Genomic DNA, 26,740 nt, shown 5'->3' on the forward strand with positions numbered 1-26,740 from the left:
TCTTTGCAGAGGAGCTTTTTGGGCTGCTCTCAAGTCAGCAAGGCAGAGTGGATTTTACATGTTCGCCCTGCAGTCAGCACCAAACCAGTCACAGCATCCTGAAGGTGGAGCTGCAGAGGAGGCTCACAGCCAGAGTGGAGGAGGTGCTCACTGACCTCCTCTCCTCCAACAGCACTCAGCACCTTATCACGTGTAAAGCGGTAAGAGCTGCCCACAAGACTCTGAGAGGATGCACCAGGAAGCCTTTTTATCCTTTAAAACGCCCCATTTTAGTATTTCTCCTTTAACGTCAAAGCCTGATTATGTTCCAGATGTGTCGCTGAAGTAGTTGTCCCTTACTGTCTTTCAGTGTCAGGAACCAAACATCACAGCATTTATCAGGGAACAGCAACCAGTCTGTGATCTACAAGCGGTGGAGAGGAGGTTTAAAGGGGGCGGATACACCTCAATAGTGAGCATATATATCCTATGCATTTACACTTAGGCTCTTTTTGTAGAACCCACACTGAATTAATAGCATTTTTTTCTTTTTTCCTGTCTCCCAATCAGAAAGCCTTTCATAGCGATATTGCTTCTGTGATAAGGCAAAGGCTGCAGGAAGAGGAAGCTCTGCTGGAAGATCAGAGACCGACCCTTCAGGCAATGTCACACTACGTTGAAGTAAGCACTCCCTTTACCATTTTCTAATTGCTTTTAATGTATTTTTTAGAGACCCAGACCTTAATTCATTTTGTAGGGAAACCTGTTTTTCCTCAGGATAAATCACAAGTTTACTAATACAGCTCCTTTCTCCCCAAGTTAAGCACTCGTAGCACATTCATACAGCGCTTTAGTCTATGCCTGAGTGTTTTTTCTAACATTCACACTTTTACTTTGACGGATACATCAGGGCCAGTCTGGGTTCAATATCTTGCCCAAGGATACTTGCGAGGAAATGCCCATCCGTTTCATCTACCACCTGAGCTACAGCTGCCCCCTTTCTGTTCTCGTTGTCACATCCAAATGAACACTGTCCTTCAACATTCCTTAATTTTGGTCTTACTTCATTGTTTCATGCCTGACAGGTCATGGAAAAAGTATTCAGTTGGTGCAATGTCAAAAAGTGGAACTCGTTCTCAGAAGAACTTCCGAGGTAAGTGAATGCAGCTACCGTATTTCCCGGACTACAAAGCGCACCTAAATATTAGCCGCACAAGCTAAAATCAGGGGAAAATCCTGTTTTGTACATACATTAGCAGCACCTGACCAAAAGCCGCAGGTGTTTCAATGTTGACTTATCATATGTAAGAGAATATGCACAAAGGGAATTGTCAGGAAAGAGATGGCTGTTTGGAGACATCACTTTTATTAATATTTTGAAAAACAAGTTATGGGTACATATTTGCACATGTAGTACATAACAATAACCTACAGCACACCAGAACAATAGATTCGGCCTACCTTTTAGGCTCAGGTGCAGTGACACAGCTTTAACAAGAAGAAAAGTCAGTCATTCACCATCTTTCTCTTCTTCCTGCGCACTAAAACCACCAAAGTCCTCTTCTCCAGTGTCGGATACAAACAGGCTCAGGATGGCTTCGTCATCCACTCTCCGCTTCTCTCCTTCGTTGTCACTTTCAAAACCAAAGAAATCCTCATTGTCAGTGTCAGAGTCGAACACCCTCTGAAGGGCCGTGGCGGTGTCCTCCTCTCCATCATGCAGCAGTCCAGCCCTTCAAAATCCGTTGGTGATCGTGGATGTTTTCACACTTTTCCACGCTGTCAGAATCCACCGGTGGAGTTGGGCATAACTTGCTTTTTGGGCATAACTTGCAAGTTTATCGCCGCTCATCATCCACGACTCCCGCTGAACGCGTAGCGCTACTTTGAAGTTTGTTTTTCGCGCTACTTCGTACGGCACTACGTTGCCTGGCGGACGGACATGTGACTAACATACCACTCTTGAACCCCGATCCTTCCGCCAGGCAACGTAGTGCCGTACAACAGCGGAACAAACAAAACAAATCGTCTTACGATATGACAAAAATCACGGACAATCCATAGAAAAGCCGCACCTGACTAAAAGCCGCAGGGTTCAAAGCTTGTGCAAAAAGTAGTGGCTTATAGCCCGACATTTACGGTAAATATAATTTACTTAACCAATTTCATAAACGTCGTCATTTACAAGGTTGGCACTAAATTAAATCTTAATTATAAGTAAAACGTCTGAAGACCTTGTAGTAGATGGACAGGTGCCTAAAATGGCTCTCTTCAGTTTGTTTTTATCCCCTCCTCTTTAGTGGCATGCTCCCCGAGGCAGTTCTCCCACCATCTAAAGAGCACAGCTATGCACAATGGCTGGAGAGAACATACCAGCTCAAAAACTCCAGGGACCCACAGACGGGGAAAACCGACTCATCAGTGACTTCACAGCAAACTCCTTCTCTGAAATTACTTGGTATGGACGCTATTACAATCTGTTTTGCAGCACACTGAAGACAAAGCTAAAGGCACTTTCTTGCAACAGATCGGTCACATTCTCAAGTTTAAAATGTTTACATGATCCTCCAGAGATCACCAAGACTGAAGATGTGAGACAATGTGCCCTGTGCCAGCAATGTGGAGACTCTGCTCCCAGTGTGAGTTTTTATGTCAAGGCTTTTGGCGCATAGATCTTTTTTCCCCATTTAATTTTGGTGTTCTTTCATGCATTGTTTGCTCTGAAGGCATCAGGATAGACAGAAGTCCTCAAAATATTCAGCAAGTTTAAGTTAATCATTTTTTTAAGTTCAGGATAAGGGGAAAGTATCTCCTTTTCACTGTTTTTGTTAAAGAAATGACTGATTATGTGAGGATGTATAGAATTTTTATTAAATTGTTGACCATTTTTTGTTTTCTTGTCACTATAATAACAGCTCCCTGATACTTAAGTGATATAACTGCTCTTTTCTCAACAGGAAGCAGGACGGCTCCTGTACTTGGGTCAGAACGAGTGGGCCCATGTTAACTGCTGTCTTTGGTCTGCAGAGGTGTACGAGGAAAACAGTGCTCTTCTTCAGGTGCACAGTGCTGTCTCAAGGGGGCGCCACCTGGTAAGATTAAATTAAATGGTAACTAAGGCTCTGCGTGACAGCTAGGTGTTCAGACGTCGCTGCTCTTGCTAGAAATACAGTTCGTTAAATCTCATTTCATTTATGTGCCGGCACCTGTCTTTGTGATGGCAAGATGCAAACAAGCGAAGCAACGACAGCTGTCGATGGTCAAAAGTGGTCGCGGTACGATCACAAAAATCAATTCGAGACAGATGTTTCCACATAGAATAACGATCTGGTCAAACTTAACAAATGTGAAGAGACAGCTGCACCATTATCCACACACAGACTTAACAAATTTAACAAATATAAATCTGAATTTGGGCACTTTTATTTATTTATTTTTTTTACCTTTTTCTGTCCTTCGATGTCAGCATTATAACTCTGCAGACAATTTGGCGTAAAGTCAATTAACTCCTTGGATGAGAAATGGTCCCACGAGGCAAAAGACCATTGAGATGCATGAATTCTTTCTCAAAATAATTTTGTTTGTTCAAATCGATAAACGGATATACAGTATTCCCCTTCAAGAAACTCTTAACAAGGAAATCCAGGCAATGTTTGCAAATCACCTAAACCTGACATTTAGGCCAATTATGTATCTTCAATTTGGAGGATTTTTTTTTTTTTTATCATCATGGGTTAAAAGTTGAGAAAAGACCGCCAGCTGACAGCCATTAAACACCAAATGTTTGCTGAGAAGGAAGGAGGGCTACTTTTACATATATTTCTGTAACATTTTATCCAATACAAAGTGTCACTTTGCTGGAATAAAAGTACATTTTGGCTATTGAAAAATATGATTAATGGTTTCTTATGTGAAATCTTTTCTTATTTGTATTGCCAATGTTTAACCTCGTCCATTTTTATTATTTATTTATTTATTTTTCTTCCTGTCTTCCATTTAAAGATCTTGTGAATTATTTGATCATTTCTAATCCTAATGGCCTGACTTTAGGATCAGTCATTCATTTTGTGAGGTTGACAAGTACCCTTTGGTCCTAAAACTATGTGTGTACATATTAAATTTTCCTCCAGCGCTGTGATCGTTGCGGGCAGTCAGGAGCCACCGTGGGCTGTTGCCTCCCCACCTGTCAGAGTAACTTCCACTTCATGTGTGCACGTGCCCAGAGCTGCGCGTTCCAGCAGGACAGGAAGGTTTACTGCTACAAACACAGGGACCTGGTGACTGCAAAGGTGTGAATTTATGTTGTCAGATTATAAATATATATTTTTGTTGGAAGCAGTATACATATTTAATATTATATTCTGATTTTGTGTTCGTTATGCTGACTATTGTTTGTGATTCTTCACAGATCGTCTCTGGTAAAGGGTTTGAAGTCCCGCGACGGGTGTATGTGGACTTCAATGGGATCAATCTCAGAAGGAAGTTCCTCACAGGTCTTGAGCCAGAATCCATAAATATGACCATAGGTAAGATTATCTTGATGTTTCATGTTTTTGACTCTTGTAATGGGATAGATTCAGATTGAATTAAAATACGGCTGCTTTATGTCTTGATCCAATGAACCTCATTATCTGGTTTTTTTTTTTAACCTTCCAGGCTCGCTGCAGATTCAGAAACTTGGTGTTCTGTCAGAGCTGTCGTCAAATGGAAGGATGCTGTATCCTGTAGGCTATCAGTAAGTGATAACTGCCTTTGTATTCAAGCGGGGGTTTTTTTGGTTGGGTTTTTTTTGCGCAAACAGCAACTTTTGAATTATAGATATGAGTAGAAATTAACATGCCTGTTTCGTATTCTATAATTTATAAATAGCTAAAAACAGCTACAACACATAGTCTGCAAAGCTGTCCACAGGCCTAGCGCAGAACCATGTTTTCCTCTTTATGTATAAGGCGCAGCGGTACATTTTTCCACAGTTGTATTATTAAAGAAAAATAAAAAGTACCCACAGGGAAATTAGTTTTAAAGTCAGACTGTTTTCTCTATCAGGCTGTAAACCCTTTCATTTCTACTTTAGAGTAGAAGCACATTTAAACAGAAGACTCTATTAGCCCTCTTCCACTGCTGCCTACTCAGCTGGACTGAACTCAGTTTATGTCGTTTTCCATTACAGTCGACCTAATGTGCATGTGGTCATTATAGCAACAAGGCCGAAAGTCCAGTGAGGTCATTTGTATGCGACGTGAACAACACAACAAAGGAGTCGAGACAGTGTCATACCTGCTGTTTGGTGTATGGCTTATTCTCAGACTCAGGGACCAGAGTGTTGTTTTTTGTGTAGTTTTCTATGGGCTCAAATTGTGGTCATAAATATTTTGTACTTGTAATTGTCATTGTAACTTATGTAAAAATATTTACACAAGTTTAAATTTTTTTTTGTTAAGATCTGGTTACAGATACAAAGCAAAAAACGATGTGTAAAACTCTGCGCTCAAGTTCCCTGGCTGTGTGTGGGATTCAACTTACAAGTACTAATTTTGACCCAATTTTTCTTCCTTTCACCTGATTGGTCAATGTCATGTCAATCACAAATTGAACAATCCAGTCAGTCTATTTGTCACATTTTTTTTCGATCGCCTCGAATCGCTTGGAACCCCGGCCAAGTAGATTAACCCTTTAAGACCTACCATAGAACCAAGTTCGCCAGAGCTTATATTATATTTTTACATGCTGTGGAGCCATTTTTGGGAGCATTTCAAGTTGCTATACATCAATACAACCATTATAGCCCAAACTTTAATAATATGTCTGCATTAGGTGCATAGTAATTACATAAATTGCAAAAAAGTGCAATAAACTACAAAAAAATTGAAAATCGTTTTTGTTTTTTTAACATATATTTCTAGTTAGAGAAATTTAAGAGGCTTATCCCTCAAAACTGTAAATACAAAAAAGTTACACAAACTAGTTTCCCACCACAGGAAATTTATTTTGAGTGTCTTCATAGTTTTATTTTTGAAATACACCAATTTTTATATACTGCAGGAAAAACGAAAATAAATATTATAGTGCAAATTTGCAAAATAACAGCATATGCATCAAAATAAACTATTTCCAGCAGTGCAATATGAGTCTTAAGCATCCCAGAAACGACACAGAAAGTCATAAAGTCAAACATAACTTTTTAAAACACATAACAAGTAAAACACAAGCTCATAAGGCCCCGATCGTAAAAAAACTACATTTCCGCAAAATGACGTCACTTCCGGTTTCGGGCAGGTCATGCGGTCATGTGATAGTTCGCGCTGATGGACGTAGGAAGTGTTACAAACAGCTGATGGATCGGCGAAGCGTGTTTCTGGAATATCATGTTTTTGTTGCTGCAAGTGATTTTTATGCAGTTTTTGCAAAGCTATATGTGGAAGGAAACTGTGACCTAGGACAAGCTGATGGCATAAGATGTAAGTACAACTCCTCCAGTTTCATATGCAAAAAAAATTATTGCGTTAGCTTACTTGGTTGCAGAGCTACCGGGATTTAAAAATAGTTACGCAAAACAGAGCGTGCCCGCTCCGATCGGCTGTAAAGGGTTAAAAAAGAAGCACCTGGTAACAGGTACTACCACCTAATGGAAACCCCTGAAAACCATGCCAAGCTGTACTAATGGGGAAAGGGTTACATGTGATTGGCTTAGTTCTTGGCTGCTGTTACTGACATTACTGATTTATCCATAGTTCATTGTCTCTTCATTAACAAGCTTGAAACGTATTTTCTTCCTTCTTTTATTTTCTAGGTGTTCACGGTTGTACTGGAGCACCGTGGACCCACGCCGGCGCTGTAAGTACACCTGCAAGGTGACAGAGGTGAGCACTCCTCTCCCTGGTGAGGAACAGAATTTGAAGTGGGAGGATGAAGAGAACCACACCATAGTCCACAGTCCGAACCACCACAGAGGTGAGCAGGATCTCAACGGCTGTGAGAAGAGCGCTGAAGCTGAAGCAGTGGACAAGAAATTGAAAATATGGGTAATTTTTTTTTACTGTGCTAAAAACTTTTTTTCTCTTTTCTTTTTTTTTTCTTTCTTCTAGATATTGAGTCTCCAGATATTTTAAGTCCCACATCCAGCCCAATAAAATCCACTTCCATATCACCCAACTCTAAACTGCACAACACACCCGGGTCTAAAAGCCCTGCTTACACACACACCAGGAGACCAGCAGGAGGATCATCTCGACCACTACCATCTCCAGGTACGTGGAGTTTTAGGAGAAGATGGGTACCTGTTGTAGTGTGACTTTAAATAAAAAAAGTAAACCCCCTTTCACACTCCCTTTTCTTGCTGTCAGGGTGTGCTCCACCCAAATCCCATCACATCCTGACTCTGAGGGACCTGGAGGAAACCCGGCGGCCTCGAAGGCTCTCGTCCAGAAGCCGGTGCAGCTCCTCGCCATCAGAGAGCGACCCGTCCGTACCGATGACACTCCGCTCTGGCGGCACGGTCCACTCCCGATGTGCCCTATTCAGCTCCCCTCCGAGAGCATCGAACTTTGGATCGGCTTCACCTCCTCTCTCACGACAGAACTCTGCATCTCCAGTCTGGAGCTCCCCACCTAGATCCAGCTCCAGCATTTCTACAGGGCTGTCGCCTCGGCAAGGAGCCATCACTCACTCCCCCAGAGGGAGGCATAGCTTTAAAATTACCACTCCAGTCTCTGCCGAGGTTCCCCAAGACTTTTTGGCATCCTCTGAGGCAGAAGATGCAGCTGTGGCCACTACAAATGGGATCTCACTGGCACCTGATAACCTGGAGGAGGAAGTGGCCCACCTGATGTCTCAGGAGCTTCCTTACACTGTGTTTGACACCGACACTGAGGTAGCAGTGGACTCCATGCTGAATGCTAAGCTTGAGTTTGATGAGGCTTTGCTCACAGAGAATGTGTCGCTTCATTGCGGGGCACAAGGCAGCAGAGAGGTGGAAATGCAGGGAAACGATCAGGAGATTGATTCTGAAGAAGACGACTCGAGTCGTTATTTTAAGTTTTCACGCACGGTGGTGTGCGATCACACAGCAAGTGGCTCGGATACCTCAGGTCAGCTTAATTCAGCTCAGTCTATCCCGCAGTTAGACGGTGCGGACGGCGGGTCAGAAACTGAAAGCGAGGCGGCCGATGAAGATGCTCAGGATGCAGAGGGAGGGAATGAAGAAGCTAAAATTCAAACCAACCACACTACACCCACTAAACAACTAACGGTGGCGCTAAAGAGGCTCGAGTCAATCTACACGGTCCCAAAGTCACCAGTTGAAGAACAACCTGAACCAGTGCTTCAGGAAAGTCTTTCACCTTCTGCTCTCCTGGAGTCAGCTTACACAAATAACGAACTGTCCGTTCAGGAGGAAGAGGTCCCGATGACCTCAGAAACATCGCCGTCTCAAAACGAGGTGTTCTTGGATTCATCTACAGGCCACTTTGTTCCTGCTGAACATGGCTCTGCAGAGTATCCAAATAAACACATCGTTGGCGACAGAGATGACAGCGCTTCGTCAGCTGACTCAGATGAAGGATTTAAAGATGATTTGAATGATCCTGATTATTCTCCAGAGCCTAAAACCAAAAAACCTCCCACAGCACAGATGAAAACGGTCTTTGTGAAGACAAAACATCCTGCGCCAAACCTCAAGCGCTTGGCGATGAAACCTTCACTTCCCCTGATGCAAGCCAAACTGCCTTTACCCCCTCACCCTGGACAAACTGCGTCCGTTTCCTCTGCTGCAGTTACTTTTCATGCAGTACCACGCCCGGTCGCAGCCCCTGCCATTATCAATGGTTTAAATGCTTTAAACATTCAGCCAGGTGCTTCACTGGGGAAAACCATCGCTATAAACTTGATTAGCTCCAAGCCAGAAAGTCAGCAGCAGGCAGCGACGGAGAACCCAGCTGGGTCAGCTAGCACGCCCCCAGTGCAGGCTTCTACCCATCAGGTCCTGCTGGTCAACCGGCACGGTCAGATTATGATCAAAGACCCAAAGTTGAACACGTATCAGCCTCTCAGTACAGATTCACCAACCTACAATAAGATAAGCCAGATTGCCAAGATTCTCCACAGTGGTAATGCTTTACAGCGCTCCATGCCTCATGTCATAATAAAGCCTCGGCCCAGCCCTTCAGCTGCAAACGCCCCTCCTGCCCCTAACCTCCAGGCGGCCCAGAGGAAGATCATCGTCAAAATGGTGCCCATGAAAAGCAACAGCACAGCTGCTGCTCCCACAACTGTCAGCATGTACAGCTCACCTGAATCTAGTTTCTCCAACATTGAAGAAAGCACAGCCCAAGCGATTATCGATAGAGCCATGGCTACTCACCGCGACGCACCCAAAACAAAACCCATCATCCTCAGCAGTACTCGACAGCCAAAGGCCAAGCATCGGAAACCATTGCCATTTCCCAACGTCGAAGACTCGGATCAGTCATCAGCTGGTCGTTCGGAGTCTCCCAGTGTTTTCGGTAATGAATCAATACCTGCTGCATCGCGCCACCAGGTGAGAGTTAAGAGAGTGTCGTCGGTGTCTGAGAGACCTTCCAGGAAGAAATCCAAGATGGACTTCTTGAAGGATCCATCGAGTGAGCCGGAGGACACTGATGAAGCCAGGTAACAGATGATTTTAAAATGTACTTACTGCAACATGCAGAACACGAGTAATATTTAAAAAACTAATATTTACATTGATCTTAATGGTTAACATAAAAAAAAAAAAAAAAACTGATCTCCAGCTTGATTTTGTATGAAGCACCGAGCATCACATACAGACTGACATTTTATAAATTGGTCCTCTGATCTGCAGAATCTCAGCAATGAGAGAAATTTGCACTCTCAGCAGCTGAAAGAGTTTTAAAGTAAAAGATGGCAAAAGAGAAAATAAAGCATGTTGATGTCTTTCAACAGGCCGAGTGGTGTGAGAATGAAAGCTCCAACAATGAAAGATGTTCTTGATCTGGATCGCCAGCTTGAGCCACAGCCAGAGCCTGAGCCACTGAGGATCGTTGCCCCACCACCACCTCCTACACCCAAAAGGTTAGCCTCATGTATGGACTTATTACTGCGCTACAAAGGCAAAAGGAGGCAAATACTTAATGTCAGGCTGTATTTAAAGATTTGAAAGAGCTGAAAGGGCACATGAAAACTAATTATTTAGGTCCTCGAGCCTGAAGTAGTTTTTGTGTATGTGCTGTTTTTTGTTTTTTTGTTCAAAAAAGCAAGATGCTGTACACATTAAATTGACTTAATAGTTAATTAAAAGAAATTCAAAGAAAAGGAGGGGAATGTGGGGGATGTGAAAATGTTTTCCAGACAAGGCAGTCTGTTTTAGGTCAGTGGTTTATCAAAGATACAATGAAATGAGGTTCAAAATTCTGCTTCCAAGTAAGCATAGTAAGACAGATATGAATTAAACTAGTTGGGGGATCAAAGTGACTACAAATATTTACAAAATAAGTGAACTAATTCAGACAAAGCTGGATAAAAAGATTTTACTTTGGGGGAAAATGAATAGTGCTGCCTTTGACTGTGAAATAAACCCCACCTTCCTAATTTAAGAAATGACATCATGTCTTTGAGCCACAGGAAAATGGATCAAAGGTTAGGTTAAGTAATCAGGTCAAAACGTGCTGTTTATGGCAGGAATAAACTGTTGGGATCATTCAGGACTTTAGTATTTTTAACTCTGTTAGTTGCAGCCTAGTGCAGAGTGTACCATGAACGTACACTAAGGACAGCTTTATCCCAACATTGATCGCCCAGTCCCATTCCAGTCCAGGCTCCTGCTCCCAGGCTGTTTTGTTTTGACTGCAGTGTTCAGGGCCATCAGGGTGTCATATTTCGAATACTTGAAGTGATTTTTGATCGGGTCCAAAGACCGTTAGACCATCCTGTAGTAGTTAAGAAGAAGAGAAAATCAAGGGAAAAGAGAAGAGACAGAATGTTTAACCTGTGAAAAAATGGGGGGGGGGAAAAGTATTTTTGACAAATATGTTTTTTCCCTTGTGTGCAGGTGTTTTCATGATGACAGTCCACCATTTCCCACCAAAACCAACAGTCAGATTCAGGGTATGACGCACAAATGGGTGAGCGCTCGGCACGGAGACCTCTCTGAGTGGGGCCCTTATTCAGGTTTGTGACTATAAGTTTAGTCATTTTTGTCTAATTTAGGCTAAAAACCTTTGTTTTTACATTTAACATTTATCGTTAATCTCATTTATATAGTTTTGATTGTCTTTAAGTGTCATTGCTTTGCGAGAGAGAATATGTGGTTAGGTGTGAGACTATCTTTCACTTTTTGCAGGTTTTAGCTCAGAAGAAGAAGCACCACCACCACCTAAACCCACAGCGAGGACGTACATGAACCAGCCCCACCTGCGCTTTGAAATCACCAGTGATGACGGCTTTAGCGTTAAGGCTAACAGCATAGAAGGTAGGAATCACTCCTCTGCTTCTTATTTAATTCTTATGCTGGTATTTTCTACTCTTTGTCATTAAAAATATAAGAAATAGAAGTTTATATCTCATTGGATAATAGCCTCGACTTTTATCAGCAAATAAGAGGATTTTCATTTATGTCAGTGGCTGATGTTTATCTGTTGCCAGCCATTTCTTTTCTTATTATAATATGAGAATAAAAAGGAGAATGAATACAGCATAAAAGAATCAGCCCAGGTGTTCTCTTAAACATTTGTCCGTGTTATCTTGCGTTTTGGCTGCGTGTTCATCTTTGCCTCCCTTTCTCACCTACCGTCAGTTGCCTGGCGCGCTGTGATAGACGGCGTCCTCGAAGCTCGGGCAGGGTTCCACCTAAGGCAGCTGCCTCTAGGTGGGATGAGCGGGCCGCGGGTGCTTGGCGTCGTCCACGATGCCGTCATCTTCCTGCTGGAGCAGCTGCAGGGCGCCGCATACTGCAAACGCCACCGCTTCCGCTTCCACCGATGTGATGACATCGAGGAAGAACTCCCCCTCAACCCGAGTGGCTGCGCCCGAGCTGAAGTCTGCACACGGTACAGACACCCTAGTTCACGGGTTTTGCTTTTAAAACCTTCTGCGCTTTGTCTGTATGTGTCTTGTTATGACGCACATCACAAATGATTTTCCCTGATCCTTTAACCAGGAAAGCAACGTTTGACATGTTCAACTTCCTGGCGTCGCAGCACAGAGAACTTCCCGACATATTGGGTCCCTTTGATGAAGAGGAGGATGAATTCCCGCTCAAATCTTCTAGGTTAGTCATTCAGTTTGCTTCACTTTTGTCTGTGAAGTTGAGCAGTTTTCACATCAGTACTGACAGCTGCTCTGTTGCGTCTCTGCCAGGCGAGCCACCAGCAGTGAGCTTCCCATGGCAATGAGATTCAGACACCTGGAGAAAATCTCAAAAGAAGCAGTAGGAGTCTACAGGTAACGACAAATGACCATAAAACCCTTTAGGGTTTCATTGATGTCCAAAAATAAATCAGTTAAACTTTCGAATCTTCTCCCCCTGTGGCGCCTTAGATCGCCGATTCATGGTCGTGGACTCTTCTGCAAAAGGAACATCGATGCTGGGGAGATGGTGATCGAGTATGCCGGTACTGTCATTCGCGCAGTCCTGACTGATAAGCGGGAGAAGTATTACGACAGCAAGGTTGGTTACACTCGGAATTCATCATCACAGAGCATCTGTGTTTAATAAGTTTAATGTGAAGCAGCAGTAACTAGTTACAACTACAGAGAAATCACTGAATACCACAGCATGCAAAGACACGGTCTGCTTCCAACAATTACATTAATCATTAGTACTTCAAACAGGAACAAACAGGCACGTCGGATGAACCTGGAACAAGTCAGCTGATTAAAATAAAACTTTTTTTTTTAAAGGGTTTTTTCTTTTATTCTTTGATCACCAGCTAAACGCACTTCAACATCTTCCTTTTGCTTTCACTTCCTTAAGGCACACTCTCACTAGACTCGGGGGGGCATACCATTAAAATTTAAGGCGGTCAAATTCCTTTTACATCGTGGGCAACATTCATAAGGGGCGAGAACAATGAAACACCTTTAATCCTAAAATGTGAAAGTAATGTGTGTGTTTCTGTACTCCAGGGCATCGGCTGCTACATGTTCCGCATCGACGACTTCGACGTGGTCGACGCCACGATGCAGGGCAATGCGGCTCGTTTCATCAACCACTCGTGCGAGCCGAACTGCTACTCGCGCGTCATCAACGTGGACGGACGCAAGCACATCGTTATCTTCGCATTGAGGAAGATCTACCGGGGAGAAGAGCTCACCTACGACTACAAGTTCCCCATCGAGGACGAGAGCAACAAGCTCTCCTGCAACTGCGGGGCGAGGCGCTGCCGCCGCTATCTGAATTAACCCCCCCTCACCGCTAACCCTAATAAGCTGTCGTAGCTGATGCAGCTCAGGCGGCAAATGAAATCATGAAGGCAACTGTAGCCATATGATGGAGGTCAATAACGCACACAGACCTGAGCCAGTGTTCAGAAGATCAACCTACAGACCCGTGAAGGACGTACACAAGACAAGAGCCATATGTGAAAGCTTGGGATGAAGTCTACACATGCACGCACATACACGATGGATTTATGTACTGTTTCTCATCTACTTCACACTTTGTTTTACATCGCTGACTTTGCTGTCAGCGCCCTTTGCTGGAACTGGGGAAAAAAAGAAGTGCAAACTGAAGTGACCTAACTTCAGCTGTCTGTCTGTCTCTGTAAATAAGAAGTCAGAGAGCGACGAAGAGGAGAATTTCTACAGCACCTTAGCATGACCCAGCCTTCTCTGGCAGCAGACAGGACTCACTTTTACTATAAAGCAGCAGTGCAGCTCTTTTTACTCTGGATACCACATCTCTCGGAAGCAGGGACTTGAATTAAGTGAATTACAAATTCCCATTCACTTAATATTTTAGGTGCTGATGACATTTATCCCACAGGTTAGTTTTAATAGCGTCAATCGAACCTTTGTGCTCCTCCAGTCAGCCGAAAGCTTCTGTTTTTATTTGTAACGGCACAGATGCTGTGACCCGAATGCTTTTACCCACTGTTACACTCTTTCTTTGTTCTCTTTGTTTGTGCAGTTTGTATGTTTTAAGGCCTACGAGGAAGCATTTCCTTGGTGCAGCATTCAAAAGGAAAACGGTGATCTTTCCCCGGCACGGTCCCTTACAGCTCTTTTTGTACATTTGAACAATAAATGTATGGTCATCAGACTAATGGAAGTAAATGTGTTTGAGCTTTTAACCTTCTCTTTGTAGGCTGAGCAACAGTGAAGCTTATTCCCTTCAATTGTTGTCTGGTTAATCATTGTTTTGTGCCCCCCCACACAAATCTCCCTCAGGTGTTCTACCTCAAAGAAAGAAGTGAGATTTAATTTAATTACACAACACACAATGGAAAAACTGCTTTCTTGCTCTTTAAGCTTTCTAATTATTGAATTTCGATATTAAGAAACAGGTAACATCACTGCTGTTGGACACTTAGAGTAGGTGGTCACCTTTTTTGTGCTTTTTCTTTCTTCCTCTTTTTTTTATTTTTTTTGTTAGGAAACTCCATTGTGTAATTGTGCCCCCGCCACTGGATGTACACAAGGATCTGGGACTTTAGGCTGACTGCTGTGGACTTTTTGTTTTGTAGGATTCATGACTGAATTTGACACAAATCTTTGTTACTGTATCAGCTCACATGGATCCTGTCCTGTACATAGTTGTAAAGAATTTCTAAGCCTGTTGAATATTTTTTTACCTCCAATTTTTTTTTAATTTATGTTCAATAAAATTTGTTCAAAGTTTGCTTTCCTGCTGCTGATTTTCTTAACGCACAAACAGAACCTGAAGGCATTCACAGTGAAATATACAGGAAAAATCACACAGCTGAAGATGTTTGATTAAAAGTAGAAAAAAATCAGACCTGTGGGGAAAAAAAACTGATGATCTATCAGACTGGATTGATCTTGTAGAAACATGCCAGAATGTTATGAACTTATAAAACGGATTATTATTATTATTATTATTATATAAATTATCATTCAAAGCTGGAACCAGCTTTTTGCATTACTGGGAAAAGGGGGCGTGGTGTCTATCTGTCTATTTGCCTAACTGCTTAGGCACATTCACTTCAGTGCAAAAGTCTTGAACCATATCCACCATAAAATAGGATCTGGAAAGCATCTGACTGACAAAAGGCCTCATTTTTCAGCACGATAATGAGAAAGACGCACAAGGGAACACTCCCAGAAGTCATGGATTGGCCTCCCCAGAACCACAGCAGTGTGATATCATCTTGATGGAGAACAGAACAAAAGTTAGCCAACACCCTGAGTGTCCTTCAAGAAGCCTGGAGAACAATTCCTGAAGACTTTAAAGAAAACACAAGAGCTGCCTAAAAGCGTTCACACTATGTTGAAGAATAAAGTTGGTCACACCAAATATTTACTTTCAAGCTTGCCTTATATACTGAACTATCATGTACATTTGCATGTTTCAATAAATCACTATGCCTATTTCCCATTTTTCTAACACAATATAAAGAAATGAGGGGTGGCTCAAGAGTTTTGCACAATACTGCATATTATGTTAAGTTAATTGGTGATTCTACATTAGCCGTAGGTGTGACTGTGTGTGATTGGTTGTCTGTCTCTCCTGTTCAGGATGTACCCCATCTCTTGCCCAGTGACAGGCAAGAAAAGAACAATAATTGTACATTTTATTTGAATTAAAAGAGTTGAAAAGTGCATGAATGAATTGAGCCTCTGAATACAGGTTAGTGTGTGATGTTGTCTTGAGAACCTCGACACACGGTCTACCATAATGTTATGCCTGGCTCATTTAAAGAAGGAGAGATCAATCAGAGAGAAAGAGTCTAAATAAATATCAATAGTTTTAAAAGTACATAATGACATGTCTGTGAGATGGATATAAACAGCTTTTTTGTCTAATGATTAAAATTAGTCATTGCTAGTTAGAGTTAAAGAAATGCTTGTGCTTTGATGTGGGATTATCGTGTCTCCTAATGCATTCTTGTGGAGGCAGGAGATATGTGCAAAATTAACATTACATCACCCGATTTTCAACCAGTTTTCTACTACCCCAGCAATCTTCAGTGCCTGTGGGAGCCCATCGTTGATGACGCAATCTGCAGGAACCTTATCACTACCGTCCCCGAGGTCACTGGTCTGCGCTGGATCCGTGCATGGAGACACCAGTAAATGCCCAGTGAGTTAAAGCCCAGTGCACACAAAGAGACTGAGGTGGTACACAAGTATGCGCATGAAATCTGAGACTGAGTGCACTTCTTATTAAACTTCACTGGTGCAGGTTTACACTCTAATGGCATCTAATTGAGCATCAGAAAGATGCTCTCACTCTAATATTGACTGTAAGAGGGAGATCCAGCAGTATTGTTGGAGAGAAAACCTAGTCAAAGTGTCTTAGAATGTAACTAAGTACATTTACTTAAGTACTCTGTGATATTTTATACCTCACTTCCGCTACAGTTCAGAGGGAAAGAGAGGAGAGAGGCTTGCAGGGATGAGAGGTGAGGGTGCTTGCCTGTTATCAGGAGCCACCTTGGTACAAAAGGACCAATTGATTGCCTTTTTCTGTTATTCCTGATTGTAGAGACTGAAGAGGATTTTTAATTACAGAAATATAGCACTCAAACAAAGACATCATAAGGACAAGTGACCAAATGTAGCAAATATCTGTCAGCATGGTGGTTTCATCACAATCACATGGGTAACATTATGACATCTGCCATCATCGTGGTTTGTTTGGGATTTAATTTACTCATTGCATGTCAAGAATGTTTTTTTCCAGAAAAGATGTCATCAGTTACATTCAGAAGAATCTTTTATCCATAACTAACTTACCTGATCCCACGTTTAACAACTTCATGCTGTGATGCTTTGAAGAGAAATGTTACAGGTGTTGTCTTGCTCAGCTCAGACAGGGCATCTACTAGTCCTTATACTTTTTAAATACACATTTACAGATAAAATCAAGTGATTCATGTGTCCTTGGTTCAGTTTGGATAGATCTTGAGTGTTTTTAGCCAATTCACTGTGAGAATTATGTGCTCGCAGTGCTGCTATTTTCAGCCGCTCTGCAGATTTACATCATATACTGGTTTGTTTACCATGTGTTCCTGTGACCTCACCCTGTCATTGACATGTTGCTTCTATTCCTCTCGAACCCAGTCCTCATAAAACCTTATCTTATGAGCCAGTTGCTCCATAACTCATGATTCACTCGCTTTTTTCAGCCATTTGTCTTGTGTTAGAGCAGGTATGATGCACTCATTTTACATGGAGACTCACGTTACAGCCCATTTTGATCCTAAGCAGGCAGCACCAGTGAAACTAAAGAAGTTTAACTACATATTTAGAAAAAAGAAAAAGAAGGCCATTTGTAACAGCTTTTCTTAGTTTTTGACGTGGTAAAGAAATGCTGCTGTAGTAAATGAGAAAAATGTGTCAGCATGATTTAAATTGTAATAAATGTATAAAATTATAGAAAAAGGGGAAGTTTCTGTTAGTACATGGAACATATCCTGTTTTGTTTTTTACAATTCAAATTCTTTGAATTGTTGTGTTATTGTGCTTCTAATTGTCACTTTTCTCACACAGTGCTGTTATTCTGTTTGAGATCCATTGTTTGGATCTCTGGGCCAAAGTATTTGGAGTAAAATGCTTGTCTTAAGCTACCTAATTTGATCATCAGCCTGTTAATCTGAATGTTATGGGTTTTATAGATTAAACCTTTCATAAAATAGGTGAAAGTATGCCAATAAGATACATTAGATTAAAGCCTATATCTACAGAATGTACGGGTCTTAGCCTGGTGTTCAGGTCTGGCAGGGCTTGCAGTACACTGGTGCAAACCCTGAAGATGATGAAGAAGAAAGCCTTGCTGACCAGCCTTCTGTGAAATGAATATTTAAGTTTACTGAATATGTATGTCTGTGAAGGTTCTCAGTCATCCAGGTCATCGTAGTCAAAGGAGCTTGCAAAGAAAAGCGTCTGGACTTCTTTAAGTTGCTTGAAGACGTTTCACCTCTCATCTGAGAAGCTTCTTCAGTTCTAAGGTCAAATGGTGGGGAGTCCCAGATTTAAACTTAGTGAGAGTATCACAGAGGGACAAAAAGACCCCCTGATGATCCTCTAATCGCCTGAGCCAAGGTGTGAAACTGGGTGTGGGTCCCAATCAGCCAGGGTTTCGGGTGAGCTCATTGTGAAACCTGGCCCCACCTTATCATGCGAATTCCTGAGGTCAGATGGCCCAGGATGTGAGTGGGCGTTAAGGCGTCTGGGGAGGGAACTCAAAACTGGATTATAGATGGCAGACAGTTGGAGTCATAAACCACCGCCTCTGTTCAAAGATGGTCGCTCACAGTGGACGTAAATGGCTTCTTTCACTCCTCTTTCAAACCGTCTGTCCTCTCTGTCCAAAATGTGAACATTGCCATCCTCGAAAGAGTGACCTTTGTCCTTAAGATGCAGATGGACTGCTGAGTCTTGTCCTGTGGAGGTGGCTCTTCTGTGTTGTGCCATGCGCTTGTGAAGTGGCTGTTTGGTCTCTCCAATGTAGAGGTCTGGACATTCCTCGCTGCACCGTACAGCATACACCACATTGTTAAGTTTGTGTTTTGGCGTTTTGTCTTTTGGGTGAACCAGTTTCTGTCTGAGCGTGTTGCTGGGTCTGAAATGCACCGGGATGTCATGCTTGGAGAAAACTCCTGAGTTTTTCTGATACACCGGCTACATAGGGGATGACAATGTTGTTGCGTCTGTCTTTCTTATCCTCCCTCGCTGGTGTCTGGTCTTCTTTTCTGTGCCTGTTTGCTGACTTTAAGAACGCCCATTTAGGATAGCCGCACGTTTTGAGTGCTTCCTTTACATGCGTGTGTTCCTTCTTTTTCCCTTCAGGCTTAGAGGGAACATGTTCTGCCCGGTGGTGTAGGGTCCTAATTACTCAATTACTACATCAGCTGGATAAGCAGCGTCATGAGCAGCAGCTAAACTGAGCAAGAGTCACTCACAGGCCCATATAAAAACTGACATTCAGTCAGTGCTCATACTCATTTTATTCAGAGCATCCTGTATAACGTATATGTGCTCAGTAATACCATTCTGCAAACACAAAGTTAGAAAATGAATAAAAATGTGCATGAGAATTCTTTGCATTTCTTTCCTTTCTACATCTGCTCTCACATTTCTTTTTCTCTCCATTGCTTCACATTCGTAGGCAAAAATACGAACATGCTTTTGCTTTGTAACACTGCATTCGGAGTGCTTTTGTTTCCACTCTGCGCCTTAATGTTACAAGGCCACCGCCAACCTCTGACTGCTGCAAAACATTCATGTATGATATTTGCACTCGCTGTATTTTAGACACATGCATCGCTATGAAGTGCCTCTTTGTGCTCGGTTACTGTCGGCACTGGGTTGATGTGGGAGGAGGGTGAACTTGAGTAAATAAGCGGTAAGGCATAACTGCATTCCTTTTCTCAGGATTCTTATATAACGTCCTCAGATGGCGCTCTGTAAACTCCGCTGTTTCTTGTTTGCTGAGGCAACCTGAGCACACAAAAGACAATAAAAAGAGGAGAGAGGACAGTCGTGCTGATGTAACAAACTGAGAAGCTATACTCTGCACACAAGGCATGCAGTATTTATTTAGAGATCCCAAGAAATATCTCACATATGATTATATGTTTTACATTGTTGCCATAACTGAGACACAACACTAGAGGGAGCCACTTCAACTGTATGCTGCACATCTGGTGCTGTAAAGGGTTGAGCAATAATGACATTTAATTTCTGATGTCTTTGAAGCCCTCTGCAAGTATCAAATGTGTCTACAGTCATGATAAAAAAAAAAAAGGAAGCGCACACTCTTTCAGTTCTAGAGTTTTACGAATGAGATCATGAAAAATAAATCATCTGGCCCTTAGCAGGTCTTAAAATTATCCAAATACGAACACCTCTATAAAAGGAGATGATGGATTGTATGGTAATAATCTCATAACCCTTCCCATACTGATGCTCTGGAGCGTTCGGGTGCATTAACACAATGCCAAGAAAGAAAGACATCACCTTGGAGAAGCAATTCTTGCTGCCCGTCAATCTGCGAGGGGCTATGACATCATTTCAAAACAATCTCAAGTCCATTTTGCAGTGAGAAAGATTATTCACAAGTGGAAAACATTCATGGCAGCTGTGGAAAACCCAACAAATTCACCGCAAGGTCATCCGTACAAAGCTTGGATAAACTCTCAGTTAGCGCGTTAAGTGTTAAAGTTCCCGACAGCAGAGACCTTCTTTCGGCTGCATATTCACAAGGGATCACCACAGAGGATGAAGCCACATATTTGATTTGGCACAGATTTTTGTCCTTCCTGACGCCACCCTCCGAGGGATTTGTGTCTTCTGCTGGTCTTGAACTGGGGATATTTCGCTTGTTAGCTGAATGTGTAAACCACTGAACACTACAATTAGAAAAACACTAAACACATACCAGCACAGCTCAGGTTTGCAAAGCTACATCTGAACAAACTAGACCTTAGAATTAACAGATGCTGTGCTTTCTTTTTACTATGACAGCAAAAAATAAATGTAATGAGCTTCCATTTATTCTTACCTTTTAAGAGTAGCATCTCATACTGAATAAAAAACAAAAATCATTTTTATTTGTCTTAAACTGGGTCTGAGACACAGCCTTTAAACCAGCTTTTATCCAATTGATTTCTTCATAAACAAAAGGCTTGAGCAGTAGGTGGGTGGGGCTGCTGCATGTCTGAGATGACCACATTAGGGAATTCCCTACTCTGTGATATCGTACAGATCCAAGACTAGAAAAAGACTGAAACTCTTAGCCTGAGCGTTTGGCTCAAAGGAATTACTTTTACATACATGGACCTCAAAGACCATAATGGGTCCACTGTAAAGAGTTATTTAACAACATTATGACAATTAGATATGATCCCCTGCTCACTGTCACTATAGTTCTGCTGAAAAAAAGTATTATTTTTATCCTCTACACCATAAAAATAATACAAATTCTGATTAACCCCTCTCAATTACAGTCTTTAACTAACTGCAGGAATAATATGCACATTACAGAGAATGAAACAACATTTTTATGCACAGATAAATCCACATATGCATGTAGTGCAAGTCTAACAACTCACCTGCCCAGCGATCCTATCCAGGTCTCTCTGACCCTGAGAGGTCAGTCTACGACCGCTGTAAGCACAAATATTTTAAAACATTTAAAAATAACAGTTGTTGTGAAGTCACCACCTCAGAATCACATCGTCTCAGCATTCACCCTTCTCACCCATTGGGATCCTTCTCCACCATCTTGAGGCCCTCCAGAGCTTGCAGGACCTTCCTCGCCACGTTCCTGGATCCTACGCTGAAGTGGGCGGGGCATACGCCGTTCCTCTGGCGGCCACCGTAGATTTTGATCATGGAGCCCACGCCGACCCCTCCTCGCAGGTACAGGTGGCGGGCCGTGGATGCTGGTGGCACGTATCATATACAGTGCAGTATGTTTCAGTATGAACTTATTTTATCATTCAAAATACAAGAAGTCAACATATTTTAGAGCTAATATAAGTCAGTACAGGACATCCACAGGTAAAGGAACAGTGTGCAGTGCATGCGTTTCTATTGAATTTCGCGAATATTCTTTATTCATATAACAAATTTTTATTCCAGGCAGAAGCACAATGTGCAGCATGCTACTATCTCAATAATGGAAATCTAAGTTAACAAACAGGAGAAAGTGTCAGGATTGCAGACCCAGACATGGGACACAGGAGTAAAGCATAAAGTAGAGCCCTTAAATATAAGCATAATAAAGTCTGAAAGTAATCCAAAGCAAAGCATAACTCCAGGCAATCCAATACACAGCTGAGAAGGAAAACACAACACAAATCAGGGATAATGGGACAAAAGATGTTGCACTAAATAGAAACCATCAGGGACAAAAGACCACAAACATAAAACAGGAAATGAACTACACAGAAAATGACCACAGAGACAAGACTGGCAAACAGAGAAGGATCACAAAAGGAAGTAACAAACTTATTACCATCAAAGCAAATAACTAAGGGCAAAAATGACAAAGAGATTCCAATGGACCAGGGAACATAAAACATTATAAACAGAAGACCAAACAACATAAATCAAAACTCAAAAGAAATCATGAATTAATAAAATGACATAATTAAGACAATGTTCCCTAAATCAGGGGCTCAGAAACAAAGAACAGATTTGACTGTACTGCACCTAGGTTCATGGTAGCCACAGTGAAAGGCCTGCCTGTGTTACTCAGCTGTTTGTGTATGATCATAAATCACAAGGATGCCTAAAAAAGGTACAAATAACTCCAAGACCGAATTGTTTTTCCATCTTAAGATGAGATTTCCAGAACCCAAACTTTATCAAATAAAATATATCTTCTGGTTAAACATTTCAGTTCACTGAGTCAATTCAGCTAATGATTGCTTTTCATGTTGACTGTAATCAACTCTGTTTGGGTAATTGTTCGGTGTGTAATTGTTTATTTTGTCTGAACAATAATTAAAACAGCTTGAGACAGAGAGAAACTGCACATCCACACACTAGAGAGGACTGAGCCTGACATGTTCATGACTTTCATTTACTTTTTATGATTACTTGTCACTCCAGCTGCACGTGGAAACGAAAACCAACCTGCTCTGGTGTAAAACCAGTTGTCGTCACAGGGGGCAAGCTCCTTGTGCCTGGCAAGCTTCACGGTATCAACCCACTCTGGGACCTTCAGTTTGCCAGACCTGAAAAATCAATTAGTAGGTGATGTGATGAATAAAAACAGCGTGATACATATTAAATTGTTTGCTTTTCCAACTCATATATATGATAATAAAGGTAAAGACTTCATCGTGTAGAGTAAGGCAGATTTTTTTGGTCATAAAAAGCTTTGATTACAATTTGGATGAGAGTCAAAGTAAGAACTTCATATTTTATTGCTCTTTGTAGGATGTTTCCACTTAAGTGCACTAACAGTGTACATATTTAAAGTAGTTCTAAGTTAGAAATTTCCATCATGAGAAATATGAAAATACAGCCTCTATTAATCCCATGCAGGCAAAAGTATGGCAGTAGAGGTACAGCATATGTGCAGAAAGACCAGTGGGGTATCTATTGTAAAATAAAGCACAATAAAGAAAATGAAACAAGCTGGAATTTTGCTTTCTTTTTTCAGCATTCAGGGGGTGTATTATTGTTGTTGCATGAGTCTGAGCTCCCTCTGGAGTACAGGCTGACCTATATAGGATTTTTAAGACTGATACTGATACCAATATTTAACATAGTTAAAAAAAAACTAAGAACCTGATACATCAGCCAATAGTTTTTCTTTCAGACACACAAAACATAAAGAAAATTATTATATTTGTTATATATATTCAAATTACTAAGCTAATATGAAAATGCAGTTTAATCTAGTTTTCTTGTCACAGCAAGTCACAGATTACTCACTGCCACTCAGTTCGGATCAGCTGGTTATCACATTTGTGTTGCCAACATGGAAGTTAGAGAGCGCCCTTTTGTAGACATACTATACAACATCAACACTCAGTGTTTAAGGGCATCTCGCCCCTCTCTTCTTTACATTTTCACTTTAATTTATCGGCTATTGCAACTGTAGCCGATATATCGGCAAACAGTTAATATCAGCCGTCAGTCGGGCTGTACTCTGAAGGTTCACTGGTTGTAAATGTGATTTATCGGCCAGTAAAAACCACACAATAAACACTGACACACACACGGTGGTGAGTGAAAGGGAAACATATGTGAAACTGTTTATACGTGTGAACAAGACAGCAGTGATATACATAGAAAATCAGCAATACTCAACTGAGAATGGCCACATACCACAAGAGAGAGAACATCTGTGATGTGTCAGAAGCCGCACTGAAATACAGCATCATGTCATCATGGCTGCTACTGTGGTTTACTACATTCTGGAGCCCATGTGTGTTTCATTCTTTTACTCTGCTACGGAGACTGAGACCCTTTAAAATAGTTATATTAAATCACTTTTTAACTATGAACTGGATTTTCCTGAGTGACTTACATTTTACAAAAATTTTAATCTAAATACAGAAGACGTAACTGGCCACGAGACTGGTTGTTTCTTTAGTACTATTAAAGTTATACAAATATAATTGTCTATGCATGCATATACATTTTAAGAAATCATCTGTGTGTGTGTTTTACTGAAACCTAGCTGTGAAAACTATGCAATCAAAACTTCAGGTTCTGATTGTAACCAAATTAGATCTCTCATGTATATTATTTTGGTTTTACTTCCAGTTTTTCTTGTTTTTTTCCTTCATTGTTTTCACCTCTATTTAGTTGTCTGTGCCTGAGCTCTGCTCCCACCTGTGTCTTGTTTGAAATTAGCCCTCTGTGTAAATACACTCCTGTATTTGTGGTCTGCTTTTCTTCCCGAGTTTCTTCCATTCTTTGTCTCCTCGGTATGCCAATCTCTTATTACTTTGCATGGGTCTCTCTAGGAAGTCTTCAAGATTAATGTAATCGCTGAAAAACAAAACTTGTAAAATCATTGCATGTTAGGAAGACTTGTAGCTTTTTAAAAAAAATTATAAATTTGATTTATAAATAAATAAGGTCTGACACAAATTCAATTAAAAAAAATTGGAATATAGTTCAATATAGTAAATTTAGCAGCTTTCCCTCTCAAATCTACAGTTTTAATCATTTCTTTTCACAATCCCACCCAATATGTGCCAGTTTTTTGCCACAAAAAAAGTGTCAATTCTTCTTCTGCATTTACCTTTTTATCCCTCATAAATCTGCCAGTTTATTCTAATTTGCGCTACTTTGACGTAAAATTAGCTAAACACTCACAAATTTACACTCTCCGATTAACTTCATCTCTCAAATTGAATTTTTCTTTTCTAGGACGCATAGTTTTGGGTTGTTTTTTTTGTTTTGTTTTTTTGTTTGTTTGTTTTTTAGCTTTTGTTTTTTCCTTCGAAGCATTTCTTCTTCAAATTTACAATTTTAATCTCCGAAGTTTAATTTTCAAGTGTTTATTCTGTTGTCCTCCTCTCTTCCCTCTATCGCCCGTCCTTTAATTAAAATAAAAATAAATAAATAAAAAAAAGTATAATCTTAGGTGGCCCTCAGTTCGGTGTCTGCATTAATAAACTGTCCTTTCCCTGTGATTCACCGCGTATTGCAGCTGTCTGAGCCTCTGCCCAGCCTTCACAAATACCCCATCATCCCGCTTGATTGACAGGTGGACATCAGCCCGTCATCAGATAAGCGCAGAGGCAGGTTGTGGTGCATTACTTACTTTTTGAGGAAAGCTGACAGTGCTTTGACAAACTCTTGCTGGTTGACATCTTTCACCGTGACGCTGGGCATCTAGAAGGACAGTTGGAGACAGGGGTGAGCTGAAAATGATACACTGTTTGCGGCTTTACGAGCAGAAAATCAGCGCTGATGTACCGTCCGTGCTAACGTTAGCTAAAACTCTAAGCTAGCCTAGCTAAAGTAACTGAAAGCGGGGCAGACACTTCGCCTCTTTCTGTTACTCAAACGTACACCTGTCATTATCATATATTACCAAATATCTTACTTTGTATAGGCCCCACAGAGACGACAGGCAGGCGGTTATGGACTCCCAGCTTAGTGACTGCAGCAAAAAAGGATGCTGAAGAGGGATGGAGGGAGACTGCCCTCGTTTGGAAAAGATGATACCTTATCCCAAACTAACCTCGCCTGCCGCTTAATATCCCAGCTTAATTCACCCTTTAAACCTAAGTAACACTGACGGCAATATTCTCCACTTGTATTGTAATCCTACGGGTCAAAAAAGGTGGCGAAACAATATTAAAAAGCGAGTTTTTGAATATGAGGATGCAGTTTATGAAGTACTCCTGCTGAATCCCAGCAGGGGGGACTGTTGTGGCACCTTTCTTTACACCCTGGCCCACTTCGTGTTTATCAGGATCCTTTTCAGAAAGTGCTCTGCAGTCAGGGAGGGGGGAGGAAAGCACCAGAGGGCTGGTATCGTCTTAATTTTTCACCTGCAGTGAACTCTAGTTTATGCAAATACAGTCAACGTTGCTTTTATTTGGCTGTCAAACGCTAAATGGAGCTCATTCTGCGGCTGCCGAGCCTGTGCTCCGTGTTTGAAGGAAACACAAGAGTGCATTTCAACGGTTGATCATGACACAACGCATTAGATTTGGAGCTACCCAAGCAGTCAGCATCTGTCACCATCCCCCAAACTAAGCGCTTTGGCCTTGTTCAGAAATATAACAAAGATCAGAACCCATATAAGTCTTTATCAGATACATAACAAACTATTTTATTTGATGGATATTACATTAGGCTTAATTCTATATTGTAATGTTAAAAAAGTCCATCAAATACACTTCAAGGGAAATGATGATTACAGGCTTGTACTCAAGTTTAAAATAAAAATGACTAAAATTGGTTTTGAGCTGAAAGCCACTTAATTGATTAACAATAAAAACAAATGGCTTGTTAAATGTGAGGATTTGAAGCTTTCTCTTAACTTTAAGTCCAGGCTCTTAAGGGGTTTTATTGTCAGTTCAAAAGCATGTGCAGGTTCAAGGCATCTCATCAATACCTTTCTCTGAGGGCATAAAACTTGGGTTTTTAGCGTGGCGCT

At 41.4% G+C, this 26,740-nt stretch overlaps 2 protein-coding genes across 4 annotated transcripts in view; one reads left to right on the forward strand and one right to left on the reverse strand.

Annotated features, from left to right (window-relative positions):
- Positions 1 to 14,759, forward strand: part of kmt2ba (lysine (K)-specific methyltransferase 2Ba) — a 35,100-nt gene extending 20,341 nt beyond the window's left edge. For both annotated transcript variants that reach the window (XM_085347046.1, XM_085347047.1), the window contains exons 16-36: positions 10 to 200; positions 350 to 451; positions 550 to 660; positions 1,065 to 1,132; positions 2,280 to 2,437; positions 2,551 to 2,618; positions 2,937 to 3,071; positions 4,110 to 4,268; positions 4,388 to 4,505; positions 4,636 to 4,714; positions 6,770 to 6,930; positions 7,065 to 7,226; positions 7,323 to 9,624; positions 9,919 to 10,047; positions 11,024 to 11,142; positions 11,315 to 11,443; positions 11,768 to 12,020; positions 12,131 to 12,241; positions 12,331 to 12,414; positions 12,511 to 12,640; positions 13,099 to 14,759. In XM_085347046.1, coding sequence (XP_085203172.1) covers positions 10 to 200; positions 350 to 451; positions 550 to 660; positions 1,065 to 1,132; positions 2,280 to 2,437; positions 2,551 to 2,618; positions 2,937 to 3,071; positions 4,110 to 4,268; positions 4,388 to 4,505; positions 4,636 to 4,714; positions 6,770 to 6,930; positions 7,065 to 7,226; positions 7,323 to 9,624; positions 9,919 to 10,047; positions 11,024 to 11,142; positions 11,315 to 11,443; positions 11,768 to 12,020; positions 12,131 to 12,241; positions 12,331 to 12,414; positions 12,511 to 12,640; positions 13,099 to 13,374 — 5,045 coding nt within the window. In that variant the 3' untranslated portion in view covers positions 13,375 to 14,759. The remainder of the gene's footprint in view (positions 1 to 9; positions 201 to 349; positions 452 to 549; positions 661 to 1,064; positions 1,133 to 2,279; positions 2,438 to 2,550; positions 2,619 to 2,936; positions 3,072 to 4,109; positions 4,269 to 4,387; positions 4,506 to 4,635; positions 4,715 to 6,769; positions 6,931 to 7,064; positions 7,227 to 7,322; positions 9,625 to 9,918; positions 10,048 to 11,023; positions 11,143 to 11,314; positions 11,444 to 11,767; positions 12,021 to 12,130; positions 12,242 to 12,330; positions 12,415 to 12,510; positions 12,641 to 13,098) is intronic.
- Positions 14,760 to 19,548: 4,789 nt separating this feature from the next.
- LOC146609598 (small ribosomal subunit protein eS19) lies at positions 19,549 to 25,464 on the reverse strand. 2 transcript variants are annotated; one of them, XM_085346062.1, is made up of 5 exons: positions 25,394 to 25,464; positions 22,741 to 22,841; positions 21,359 to 21,542; positions 21,210 to 21,264; positions 19,549 to 19,596 (listed from the first exon to the last, which is right to left on the reverse strand). In XM_085346062.1, the coding sequence occupies exons 1-5, from the start codon at positions 25,462 to 25,464 to the stop codon at positions 19,549 to 19,551; spliced, it is 459 nt and encodes a 152-aa protein (XP_085202188.1). The 2 variants fall into 2 exon arrangements, with proteins under 2 accessions (XP_085202188.1, XP_085202187.1); XM_085346061.1 differs by lacking the exon at positions 19,549 to 19,596 and adding an exon at positions 20,355 to 20,462.
- Between the last annotated feature and the right edge of the window lie 1,276 nt (positions 25,465 to 26,740).

The sequence above is a fragment of the Diplotaxodon limnothrissa genome, linkage group LG22 (assembly GCF_057381915.1).
Source record: "Diplotaxodon limnothrissa isolate DT_005_m linkage group LG22, D_limnothrissa_male_GT1.1, whole genome shotgun sequence".
Classification (NCBI taxonomy): Eukaryota; Metazoa; Chordata; class Actinopteri; order Cichliformes; family Cichlidae; genus Diplotaxodon; species Diplotaxodon limnothrissa.

Excerpts from the sequence above, each read along its gene's own strand:
- LOC146609598 (XM_085346061.1), bottom strand. The coding sequence starts at position 25,464 with ATGCCCAGCGTCACGGTGAAAGATGTCAACCAGCAAGAGTTTGTCAAA. Across the intron at positions 22,842-25,393 it reads CTGTCAGCTTTCCTCAAAAA|GTCTGGCAAACTGAAGGTCC; the intron begins GTAAGTAATGCA and ends TTGATTTTTCAG. Across the intron at positions 21,543-22,740 it reads CTGGTTTTACACCAGAGCAG|CATCCACGGCCCGCCACCTG; the intron begins GTTGGTTTTCGT and ends ACGTGCCACCAG.